At 37.9% G+C, this 12,263-nt stretch overlaps 1 protein-coding gene across 1 annotated transcript in view; it reads right to left on the bottom strand.

The window, feature by feature from the left end:
- Positions 1-12,051, bottom strand: part of LOC100714895 (transmembrane protein 180) — a 38,389-nt gene extending 26,338 nt beyond the window's left edge. Inside the window, exons 1-3 of the mRNA XM_003478197.1 lie at positions 11,902-12,051; positions 10,182-10,907; positions 2,654-2,808 (exon numbers count right to left, since the gene is read on the bottom strand). Coding sequence (XP_003478245.1) covers positions 2,654-2,808; positions 10,182-10,907; positions 11,902-12,051 — 1,031 coding nt within the window. The remainder of the gene's footprint in view (positions 1-2,653; positions 2,809-10,181; positions 10,908-11,901) is intronic.
- Positions 12,052-12,263: the final 212 nt, after the last annotated feature.

The raw sequence follows: 12,263 nt of genomic DNA, 5'->3' as shown, positions 1-12,263 counted from the left end.
TTTAGTTTTTTGGGGCGTCTCCATACTGATTTCCATAGTGACTGGTCCAATTTACAGTCCCACCAACAATGGAAGATTGATTCCTTTCTCCCCACAGCCTCACCAATGGTATCCATTCTTTCTAGAGTGAAATGGAATCTCAGTGTTGTTTTAACAGTATCTCAAATGGCCAGCAGTGCTGAAAATTTTTTCATGTATTTATTGGTTGTTTATATTTCTTCATCTGCAAAGTATCTATTCATTTCAGATGCCCATTTTTTAAATGGGTCTTTAAATTTGGGGAGCCTATATTTTTTAGTTGTTTTAGATATATGTACTAGATATTAGTCCTTTGTCTGAGGAGTAGTTGGCAAAAATTTTTTCCATTCTGTAGCTTGTGTATTCACTCTGTTGGTAGTTTCCTCTGCTGTGCATGAGCAAATGATCTTAATAAACACTTTCAAAAGAAAAAATACAGCTGGGTTTGGTGATGCATGCTTGTAATCTCAGCACTCAGGAGGCTGAGGCAGGCAGATTTTTGCAAGTTTGAGACCAGTCTAGGGTTACAAAGTGAGCTCAAGGCCAGCCTAAACTGCATAGTAAGACTCTGTCTCAAAAAGACAAAAAAACTACAGATGATGTATGAAAAATTCTCAATATTGTTAGCTCTTAGGGAAATGCAAATTAAAACTACAAGGACATATCTCAACCCAGTTAAAGTGATTATTAAAATTTTTGATAAATAACAGATGTAGTAAAGATGTGGGGAAAAAAGAACTTTCATAGACAGTTAATGGGAATGAAAATTAGAACAAAAGTATGGAGAACAGTATGGAAAATCCTCAAGAAATGAAAAATATGTCTATCACATGATCCAGCTATCCTGCTTCTTGGTATAAACCCAAAGGAATGAAATCACCCTGCTGAAGATAGAACTTCTCAGATTTACCAAAGCACTATTCACCATAGTTAAGACACAGGGCCACCCAGGTGCCCGTTAAAAAATGACCAAAGCACAGTGGTTTAGGAGGCGGAGGCAGAAGAATGACAGTCCAAGACCAGCCTGGGAACCTTAGCAAAATCCTGTCTCAAATGTTTAAAAAAGGAAGCCGGGCATGGTGGCTTACGCCTGTAATCCCAGCACTTGGGAGGCTGAAGCAGGAGGATTGTTGAGAGTTCGAGACCAGCCTGGGCTACAAAATGAGCTCAAGGCCAGCCTGAACTGCATAGAGAGACCTTGTCTCAAAAAGACAAAAAAAAGGGCGGGGGGGGGGGGCCTGGGGATGTAACTTAGTGCAAAGATCTGGGTTCAATCTCGAGTCCCACAAAAAGAAATGAGACAGAGACAGAGACAAAAAAACAAGCAGAGAGACAAAGAGATAGAAAGAAGAGGGAGAAGAAGAAAGCAAAGGAGAAAGAAGGAAGGGAGGAAGGGAGGAAGGAAGGAAGGAAGGAAGGAGTGTGATACTTATACACAACAAAATATTATTGGGCCATAAAGAAGAATGAAATCCTATCCTATGCACCAGAAGGGACAGAACTGGAGGACACCATGTTAAGTGAAATAAATCAGACTCAGAAGAACAAGTATCACATGTTCTCTCACATGTGGGAGTTAATAGAAAAGCCAGGCACAGAAGCACATTTCTGTAATCTCAGCTATTTGGGCAGCTGACGCAGGGGGATTATGAGTTTGATGCCAGCCTGAGAAACATAGTAAAACCTCATCTTAAAGGAAAAAAATGCTCATCTGAATGTAGGATATTAATTGCTAAAAGTTGGCAAGAGGGTGTGAGTAAAATAAGGCTGGATTTGATCTGTGAAGAGTCTAAGCATATATTAAAATATCATACTGAACCCCATTAGTATGTAAATTAATACATGTTAATAAAATATGTAAGCCAGGTATGGTAGCAGAACCTGCAATCCCCACACTCTGGGAGGCTGAGGCAGGAAAATCACAAGTTTGAGGCAAGTAAGTGAGACCTCATCTCAATATAAAAGGGTCAGACATGGTGGCACATGCCTATTGTAATCCCAGCACTCAGGAGGATCACTGTGAATTTGAGGCCAGCCTGAACTACACAGCAAGACCCTGTTGAAAGAACGAAAGAGAAAGATAGAAAGAAAAAGAAAGAAAGAAAGATAAAATGGGCTGCTTCTCAGTGCAAAGGCCCTGGATTCAGTTCTCAATATTAATATATATAGCAGAAGAAACAGGAGGAGTTAGAAGAGGAATAAAAGCCCACAGATTCTTTTTATACCACAACACTTACTGAATGTTGCACTTTAAAAGATTTAAGGGGAAAAAAAGCCCAGACACTGGTCCCAGCCTCAGCTTTGTGCAGAAGAATAATACCGAGGATTCTGCTTGTTCCTCGCCTGACCTCTGTCACAAGCAGAGCTAGTAGGAAAGATTTATTTCCTAAATAAAAGCAGTGTCTTCTAAAAATTTTTTTAAGTTAAAAAAAAGAATGTGACTTTACTACAAAATTAAGTGTATGAAATTCCTTCAAAAAGCAAGTTGTTGACATTTAAACAATTTGGCAGAAAGGTGCAATGACCCTGCCTAGAAATGAATATTAAACTCAGTTCGTATCAAAGATGCTCCGCTACCTGAAAGGGAAAAGGCCAGCCTCAATTTTATCCGGAGATGGGAACTGTGATTACTTACACGATAATAATGAGATAAAGGGCCAAACTGTAATAGTATTCCTGCCCCAGAATTAACATGACAATTGAAGCTGCTCCTTCTAGGTAGAAAGAAATTAGGATAATCTTATAGTAACCATATTTCTTCAGCCAGGGCCAGATGATAAACACAAGGCACTAAAATGAAAACAGATTGACACTCTGTTAAGAAACGATCCCACGGATTATGCTACTTTTTCCTGTGGATGACAAAATAAATGTTTTCATTACAAAATAAAATTGCTCCTGAACTATAGTATCAAGCAAAACACACAACCATCACTATCCTGACTAATGATGCCATTATCAATACATATCCAAAAACTGACTATGAATATTAATATTCTATAAGTAACAAAAAACTGCTATTCTTTCCGATAAAACAAATAAACCAAGAAATGGTTTCCTTATGTTATTTCACACAATACAGCAATTTTACTAAAACTGATCATAAGAAGAAAATCAGTCACTTAGAAGCAAATAACCATTGCTTTATGGTGAAGTGAAAGTTTCAAGTAAAAAAAAAAATTCAAATTTTAAAGTTAAATCCCAGAATTCACCTAGCACACAGTAAGTGAAATAAGTATTTATTGAATGAATAAAAATCTCGGTCTTCTCTCTGTGATATAAATCTGAAATGTACTTTCCCCCAAAACCAGAAGTAAAGAGTTTACTATTTTATCTACGATTCTTCTTTTTGTATATCCTGCCTAACCTTACATATTTTCATAATTCTAATAGAGTTCAGATTTAGGGCTTTTCCTATATTTTTTTGCTACCAGTGAAAAAGTTCATCATTCTAGACTAAAAGGCTTGTGCTAAATATACATATGTACATTAACAAAGGTCAGAAAATACTCCTTGTTATCAATTTTTTGTTTGTTTGTTTTGAGACAAGGTCTCACAATGTAGCCCAGGCTGGCCTCAAACTTGCGGTGATCCTCCTGCCTTAGCCTTCCAAGTGCTGGCAATAGAGGTATACAACACTGCACCCAGATTCTTCTTTTCAGTTTTTAAAAACACATTGTTTAGCCTGAAAAGTCTTCTATAACAAAATGCATGCATATTACAATTATTAATTAGAATTTTAATAATAAAAGTTCAATACAAATGTCCTTTAAGAAGTATAAAGTATTTCTTTACCCTTGACATTTTTTTTACTTACTTTTCTATTTTCAAGGAATGAGAGCTCATTTTCTGGATACCAAAAAAAATGGCCCTGTGATTGATGTAATTCAAGGCATTTCTTAAGAGTTTTGTAATAGAAAGTATGCAAAACACCCCAACAAGTCCAATTATGTTCTTGCTATACTTATAACATTATAAAGTAGCACATTTCCCCATGTTGAAATGAAGCTGCTTCTTTTCAATGTCAAATATGGAAATACACAAAATCCAATAAATAGTGCAAGAAGCATGTGGCAGGGTGGGAAAATACAAGATTTTAAAAATCAGATGCTCTAGGATTGAATTCCAGCTTTGTCACTTTTAACCAGCTACGGTACAGGCAAGTTACTTCACTCAAGAGGCATTTCCTCTACCAGCGCCTCCCCTCTTATATTTTATTTTATTGTATTCTCTCCCACTGAGTTACCCCTAGCTCTTCTTCTTCATGTAGTTCCATATCAACATATGGGGCACTCAACCGTTGTTAAATATTTTTCTTGTATCCAGTATACAAGAAGACATGAGCCAGAATGAGTATTGTTACAAAAATCGTGAAAGAAAATTAAAAGACTGCCTCTATTTTTACTAAAACAAAATCCTCTACAAACTGAGGATTTTGGCTCCTTGCTCATATGTGATTGAGGAGAAATCTGTGAACAGAATGTACCAACATAAGTGTCAGCAAACTCACACCAGAGAAGCTCCAATCAAAGCAAAGAGAAAAGGCAATACTCTGCTTGGAGCAAAAGCCTGATAAATATCTGCAGCTTTGAATTTGTTGTATATAATTAGAGCTAATGTTTCTAGAGTGTTTATTTTGTGCCGCTTTAAGAATTCTGTGAGTTTTAACTCATTTAATTCTCATAGTAATTCCATTAGGCAGACCACGTTTATTCTCATTGTATAGATAAGGAAACTGAGATGCAAAGAGATTGATTATCTGAAATAGGGTTGCACAGCTAAGATGCTGGGGCCGGATTCCCTCTGGGGAGATGCTACAGCCATATTCTTTTTTTCTTTTTCTTTTTGGTACCAGGAATCAGTTGCCAGGCAGGCACTGTGCCGCTCAGCTGTATCCCCAACCCCATCTACAGCCATATTCTTAACTCAGTTATTATTCTGCGTTTCTGAGGACAGTGAGATGCAGAAGAGTGACAGACATAATGCAACAGTCATTAGAGAAAAAATTCATTTTTTTCTCCTTCCATTTAGCTAGCCCTTCAAAACGAAGGCCACTAAGAAGTCAGACTCAGAAAATGAGAATACATTGCTTATCCCATATCACTACACTCAATAGTTAAAGTGTTAAAGCGAGTTTGCCAAATAACTAGTATTAACAGGTTCTAACAGATTAACCGCTTTTTGCTACAAAAGTTCATGCAAGTGTTACTTTTCTAGAAATTAAGGATAAAGTGAAGCCCAGACAATTTGGTGACAAGACCATCTCCCAAAATTAAAAAAGACTGCAGAGATGTAGCTCAGCATGAATAACCTGGGTATTATGTGTATCCCTAGTACCAGAGAGAGACAGAGACAGAGACAGCAGCAGAGGCAGAGGCAGAGGCAGACACAAAGGCAGAGGCAGAGATATAGATGCAGAGAGAGAATAAGAAACAGAGGGAGAGAGAAAGGCAGAGACAGAGATATAGATACAGAGAGAGAGACAGAGAGTAAACCAGTAATGGTTCATACATTGTATCAACTTGAGAAGTTTAGAAGTTTAAGGAACTCAGCAGAGGGTCAGGGTCCTCACTTTGTAAACATCCTCATCCTGTGCCAGATGACAGGGTTCCTAGATGTGTGAATGCTACACTCCCCTGATGGGTGGTAACCTGCATATAATATAAGGGAGGAAGAGAAACTTGTTACCTACTTATTGCTCTTGTTGCTTTGCTATCTTCTGCCACCTTGAAGTGTTGTCTTGCGCCATACCACCCTGCTTTGGAGCCAACTGATAATGGTCTGAAACCTGTACAAACTGTGAGCTAAATAAACCTTTCTTCTTTAATTTTGGGTGTCTGGTATATTGTCCAGGCAACAAGGAAAAAAGTAACCAAGCCAGAACCACACCCAGGCTTTCTTTCTCCTGCCATGTGAGGACGCCCTGCAACCCCTCAACCTTGGACCTCCATAGCCAAGGGCCAAAATGAACCTCTTTTCTTGAAAGCTTAAAGGGTCTCTGGTGTTGTGTGATTAGAAATTCAAAACAGGGGGCTGGAGGTTTAGCTCAGTGGCATAAGCGCCTGCCTTGCAAGCAGGCTATCGTGAGTTCAATCCCCGGTACTGATAAAAAGGAAAAAGACTAAATAAATAAATAAATAAATAAAAATTCAAAACAGACTTTACTGTACAGAATAAAGTGTTTACTCGTGCTTTAACATGGATGGCATGACAAACAGGCATGAAAAAGGAGAAACTTTTTGTGGCAGGCAGAAGGTAGCAAAGCAACCAGGGGTGACCACAGCCATTTCTATCCCTTATATTTTACCCAGACTATTTAGGACAGGTGGCACTCACACCCTTAATCCTAATGCCCTTGATCCTAGCATTACACCATGAGTCATTCCAGAATCACACACTCTATATCCAGCCATCTCTGAAAAAGTCCCACCTAAGATTTGCAAGAGGCTAGGGGGGAACATCTGGACCCAAGCATAACACTCTGCTTTTGGATACCCAAAGACTCATGTGTATACCTTTATGAAAAGAGACATTTAGTTCATTTCCAAAAGTTGCCCAAGTCCTAACAGTTTTAGCATTGCCGAAAAGTCCAAATCCAAAGTCTCCTCTGAGATTTAAGGCAAACTCAGTTTCGAGCCCCTGTACAAATGAAAACAAAATTTGGGGTGGGATATGGCTCAGTGGTTTGCCTTGTATGCTTAAAGCTCTGGATTTGATCCTCAGTACCAAAAAAAGAAAAGAAGTCTTTTGTTTTGTTTGGTTTGGTTTGGTCTTTTTTTTTTTTTTTCTAAAGCAAAACAGGAAAAAAAAAAAAGGAAAGAACTGATACAGAATTTTTTTTAAAAGTAGGGAATTAACACTAGTTAATATTTTGCATATTGCCTTAGAAGTTGTTCAGGTTACAAAATCTAGACCCAAAAGTGATCAGTCAAACAGTGACAGCACTAACTTTTTTTGATGAACTAACAGATTAGTAATATAGCTATCTATTAAGCATACATATTCATACATACATTTATGTATGTTTACCAACATACATATCTTTTCCTTTCCCCTGTATTAGTTGTTTTGTCCTTCTAAGCACTTTCTTTCCCTTTCATTATTACACCATCTGCTATATATTTAGAATCTTATTACTCTTTTGGATTTTTATTTTTATTATTTTTTATACTGAGACAACATGATATTTATAAATGTGAGTTTGATTTCACTTATGAGTATGGTCTTGAATTGCTTCCATTTACCTATAAAAATCTCAAGATTATCCTTTTTTATAACTGAGTAATATTATGGTTTGGTCTTTTTTGAAAAAGGGTCTTCTCTATGCAGTTCAAGCTGGCCTTGAGCTCATTTTGTAGTCCAGGCAGATTTTAAACTCACAACAATCCTCCTGCCTCAGCCTCCCAAATGCTGGGATTATAGGTGTGCACCACCACACCCACTTTAAAAAAGAAAGTTAAACAATTCTCACATTCAATAGCACAAGATAGATATTTCCAAAGGTTACAAACAAGAGGATAGTAAGGAATGGGAACAAAGCAAGACCAAAATCCAGCAGGGCAAACATTAAGTCCTACAGCACAACTTCCAGAACCCCAGAAATTGGCAAGTTGTGAACTCCAAAGGGCTTGGGTGATTCCACCCCTATGGCACTTCTGCTGGTTGTAGCTCCCATGGCTTCTCTCTGGGGCTGGCTGTGCTTCCTCTCTGCAGTTTTCTTTAGACAATCCCATTCCTGACTTCTCCAGACTTCTAGGGTTTCTACTGCACCCTCACATTCACATTAAGTTTCACACACTACCCTCTTGGGGACACACTGCCTGATCTCTCAGACCTTCTTCTGAAAACTGGGTGGAAGCCTTCTTGACCCTACAACTCTCTCATTCTGCATGTACCTAAAACCAGCGCCATGTAATGATGCCAAAATCTGCCTTCAACTGAAGCAGTAGCCAGGCTTCCCTGTCTCTTGGCTGTAAGGTCAAGTGCCTATGAACCAAATCCTGAGGAATAACTTCCCTAGGCTGCCATCATTTACTAGGCATGCTGCTCTGGGGCTCTCTTTTTCAAGCAAAGTCTTTCACTTTTGCAACAATGAGGCTGCAGAGGTTGGAATCCTGTTGGTTCTTGTGATGTCTTCAGGACATTTTTTCTGTTGTCTTCTTCTGAAATAATTGACTTTTTCTTTCTAGTCTTTTCGGAGATGAATTTCTCTTGTGTTCCATCTTTGCAGGTTGCAGCTTTACTGAAGCATCCTTTCTGGCCAATCTAAATATTTCAAATCATTCTTCTTGGCTCTTTGCTCTTGATTCTCAACATAAATCTGGCTAAAAGCCCCCAGTAGTAGCATACCACTGCCTCAATATTAGACTGCCTTGAAATTTCTTCTACCAGATGAATTAGTCCACCTAGTCCGCTTAATCTCAGACAAAGTCTCTGGACACTAGCAAGCAGCAGACAAACTTTCTACCAAGTGCTAATACACATTGTCTGAAATTAAATAGCCAATGTAGTCTTTTTTTCCAGCAGAAACCTCCTAAGCCTGGTCTTTACAAGCAGAATATCTAGCAGCATTCTGTCTTCTGAGCTCTGACAAGAATTTCCCATCAAGAATAGCCTCAGGTATTCCAGCTCTACTTTTTCAGCCAGCATCTTCAAATCTTTCCAAACTTTCCCTTACCACAAGCCAGCTCCAAAGGCTTGTAAACCACATGGTCAAGTATAGCCACACAAATGACCCCACTTCTCTGGTACCAAATTCTGTGTTAGTTACTTTACTCATTGCAGAGACAAAATACCCAATGCCTAAAGTTAAAGGAGAAAAGGTTTATTTACACAGTTTATAGAGGTTTCATTCCATAATCAGTTGGATCCAAGGCAGGATGGCATGGAAGATAGGCATCACAAAGAAGAAATAGTTCATGGCAGGTAAAAGGTAGCAAAGCAACCAGAGGATGACCACAGCTCTTTCTATCCCTTATATCTTACCCAGGCTACTTAGGGTGAGTAGCACTCACACCTTAATCCTAGTGTCCTTGATCCTAGCATGGCAATTCCAGTGTCACACACTCTATAACCAGCCACCTGTGAAAAAGCATCATCTGGGGCTGGGGATTTAGCTCAGCGGCATAGGCACCTGCCTTGCAAGCAGGCAGTCGTGAGTTCAATCCCCGGTACTGATAAAAAGGAAAAAGGCAAAAAAAAAAAGCATCATCTATGAGTACATGGGGCTGGGGCGGGTGAGGACATCTAGACACAAAGCATAGCATTATCTTTCTGATACATTTTACTAAGGAAGTTATGTTCACACATAAAACATCTTAGAACAACTTCTACCTCAAATGGCTTTAATATTTTGGCAAACAGTAAGAACTTCCTATCTGGAATAACTTATTACTTTTTCCCTGAAGAGTATAAGTAATTTTACTTATTATATAATTGTAAAACTAGGAGAAACTATATTATAAGCTAGGTTGAGTCATATCATTAGTGGGTATACTTAGGTTAAAGTGTAGAATGGTAGAGTAAACAGCATGGCAGTATGTTTTTCAAGGAGGACTTGCCCTCTACAATAACACCAGTCTGTAGTCATGACCATGGAATTTTAATAACAGCCTGGAATTCTGAAACTTAAGCTTTCAGCCAAGTGTTTTGAAATGTTACTCTATGAATTCTTGATTAAGTGACTCTTCTTCCATCGCAGAATCTTAAATACCTGAATAAAACAAACTACCTGCTGATAGAAGTCATTTATTTTCCTTCATAATTCTGCTGAAGTTTAAATGAGAAAATTTGGAGTATTAAATTAACACGCTAAAATGTTTTAAATATTGCATTGCTTGGCTTTCATTGGGCTCTCTTTTCTTTCCTTTCTTTCTGCTTATTTTTTTCTTTTCTTTTTGTACCAGGCATCGAATTCAAGACCTTATCCTTACCAGGCAGGCACTGTGCCACTGAGCTATAGCTGGCCCCTTTCTTCCTTTCATCTTATTTTCCTATTATGTTTCTAGTAAATCATATTAATATCTGGGGCTGTGAATCTTTGAGTCTCTTAATAAGTATATGTTATTTATTCAAACTACTGAGATAATCAGGTTTCTGATCTTGTTATCTGAGAGTTAAATCTTTAATCTGTATTATATAATACATGAAGAATTATCACCTACCTGTGAGCAAATAAAGCCTGCCCCATACATGATGCTTCTCATGGAAGAAGAAAAAACATCCCCTGGAATGAGAGTATCTGCAAAGATCATCATGAAGTTGTTGAAGACGGTTAAATGGAAAACTTGGAAGAAATTCACTATTAAAAAAAGGTGAAACTTTTTCTGGGATAACATTCGTCTCATTAGTAAGATGACAGAGGTCCAGACAGCATCCTGTTCACTTTCCAAGCAAAGGTTTTCCTCGGGGCTTATTTTGGGTTCCAAATGTCTCATGTGGTACACGCCTATGCAAAGGTTGGCAGCTGCAAGAAAGGCAACAAAGACAGCAGCAACCTGAAAATTGGGCAGGTTTTCCATATTATTCGAGATGAGGCCACAGAAAAGGATACTGGTAGATCCTACTAGTAATGGCACTTGGTTAATTTTAACCATTTGAAGCCTACTCTCACGTCTAGTGGAAATCTCTACCAATAGACTACGGAGGGCTTGCTGCACATAAATGAGCGTGCTCTCAAAAGTGCATAATGATGCCACCAGGTGAAGTTCACTAAGCCAGTCATCTTCTCGATACTGTCTCCAAGGGAACCAAGGGAGCAGGAAGGCTACCACATATAGAAAGGCTCCAAGTAAGATGAAAAGAGGATCACTTAAACTGCAGTCAGCCTTGAAGTTGAAGTAAAAATTCCCAACCAGGTTATTAAGGACATTCCAAACCATTAAAATTATCTAGGGAAAAGAAACACAGAATTTCAATTAATAGTTGTCATGAAAACCACTACATTCATAAAATGAAGTTGACCTCTGTATTGTTTTTACTTATACGCAATATCTAAAGCTCAGTAAAAAACTCATTGTTTTCAGAATCAGCTGAATATTAATAAGAATTATAACTATAGCTAAAGCTAATGTGCAATCATTTTGGTCTAGTTACTGTATGTGTATTATTTAATCAAACCCTTAAAAAAAACTTATGCAACAGTTACTGTTATTTCTATCAAATTACAAATGAGGAAGCTGAGGGCCAAAGAAGTTATGCAACTTGCCTCATCAGTAACAGCTAGAGTCTTAGCCGAGTCAGTAAACCCCAGAGTTTGTGCTCTCCCCGCAAGATGGCACACAGGGCCAAGCTTCTGTGGAGTGATGGCTTGTTTACATCAAGCACAGTTTTAAATAATTTCATTAAGAAATGTTAAAATAACAATATTTGCCAAATTCAAAATGTATGCTGTATGTTGTTGTCAGTAATAAAGATGTAACATTACAAAATACAGGGTTTTTCAGGGTGTTAAACCCATGATCTTTATTCATCCTGACCATCTACTTAGCAATGAGTTACAGTACAATTTGTCAACGCCATGGGTCTTTTTAAGACAAATATCTTAATAGTAATAATGATGACTATTCTACATATATTAATTTTCCAAATGATCAAGGCTTATCCTTTAAAGTGTAACACTCATACTTAAGTGGCTAATCCTTAAGACATCTTTACCTTCAGAGACCCTTGGACATGGGTTTATGAATTGTTTTGTTTGTTTCTGAGGGTCAAACCCAGGGCCACTGCATGCTAAGTAAGTATTCTACCACTAATTTACATTCCCAGTTATCAAGAATTTTTCTTGATAACTCAGGTATGTGAAGAATCAGCTATTTAGTAAGAGGCAATAATACACAACTATGAGGAAGAGGAAGTTATACTATGTGAAAGATTCGGTCTCACCTGGGCTTGACAGAAGGCCGCTTCTGGAATCTTGTATACTTGTAAAAACAGTTTCACATAGTAGAAGCTGAACACAGAATTTAGCATTCCAGTCCCTAATGATATTGTAGAGTATGCCCAAGCAATGGGCTTGATATGAAGAAATGTCATTTCCATGCAGAGGAACTTTTCTACCCTATGTTTAAAAAAAAAGTTAAAATCCACTGGAAATAAGAATACAAAACCAATACCTGTGAATATGTCACCAGATTTAATACTTGTCTATACTCACTTTTTGAGATGTTGTCAGGAATTCTAATTTGCATAGGCAGTGATTCTTTTAATATTTTAATGTTTTTTAAATTATAAAGTAGAATTTATCG

Source organism: Cavia porcellus, unplaced genomic scaffold (genome assembly GCF_034190915.1).
Source record: "Cavia porcellus strain 051 isolate PalLab524CR breed Dunkin Hartley unplaced genomic scaffold, mCavPor4.1 scaffold_16, whole genome shotgun sequence".
Taxonomy (NCBI): domain Eukaryota; kingdom Metazoa; phylum Chordata; class Mammalia; order Rodentia; family Caviidae; genus Cavia; species Cavia porcellus.
Note: the sequence above shows the minus strand (reverse complement) of the source record. Positions and strands in the feature narration are given on the sequence as shown.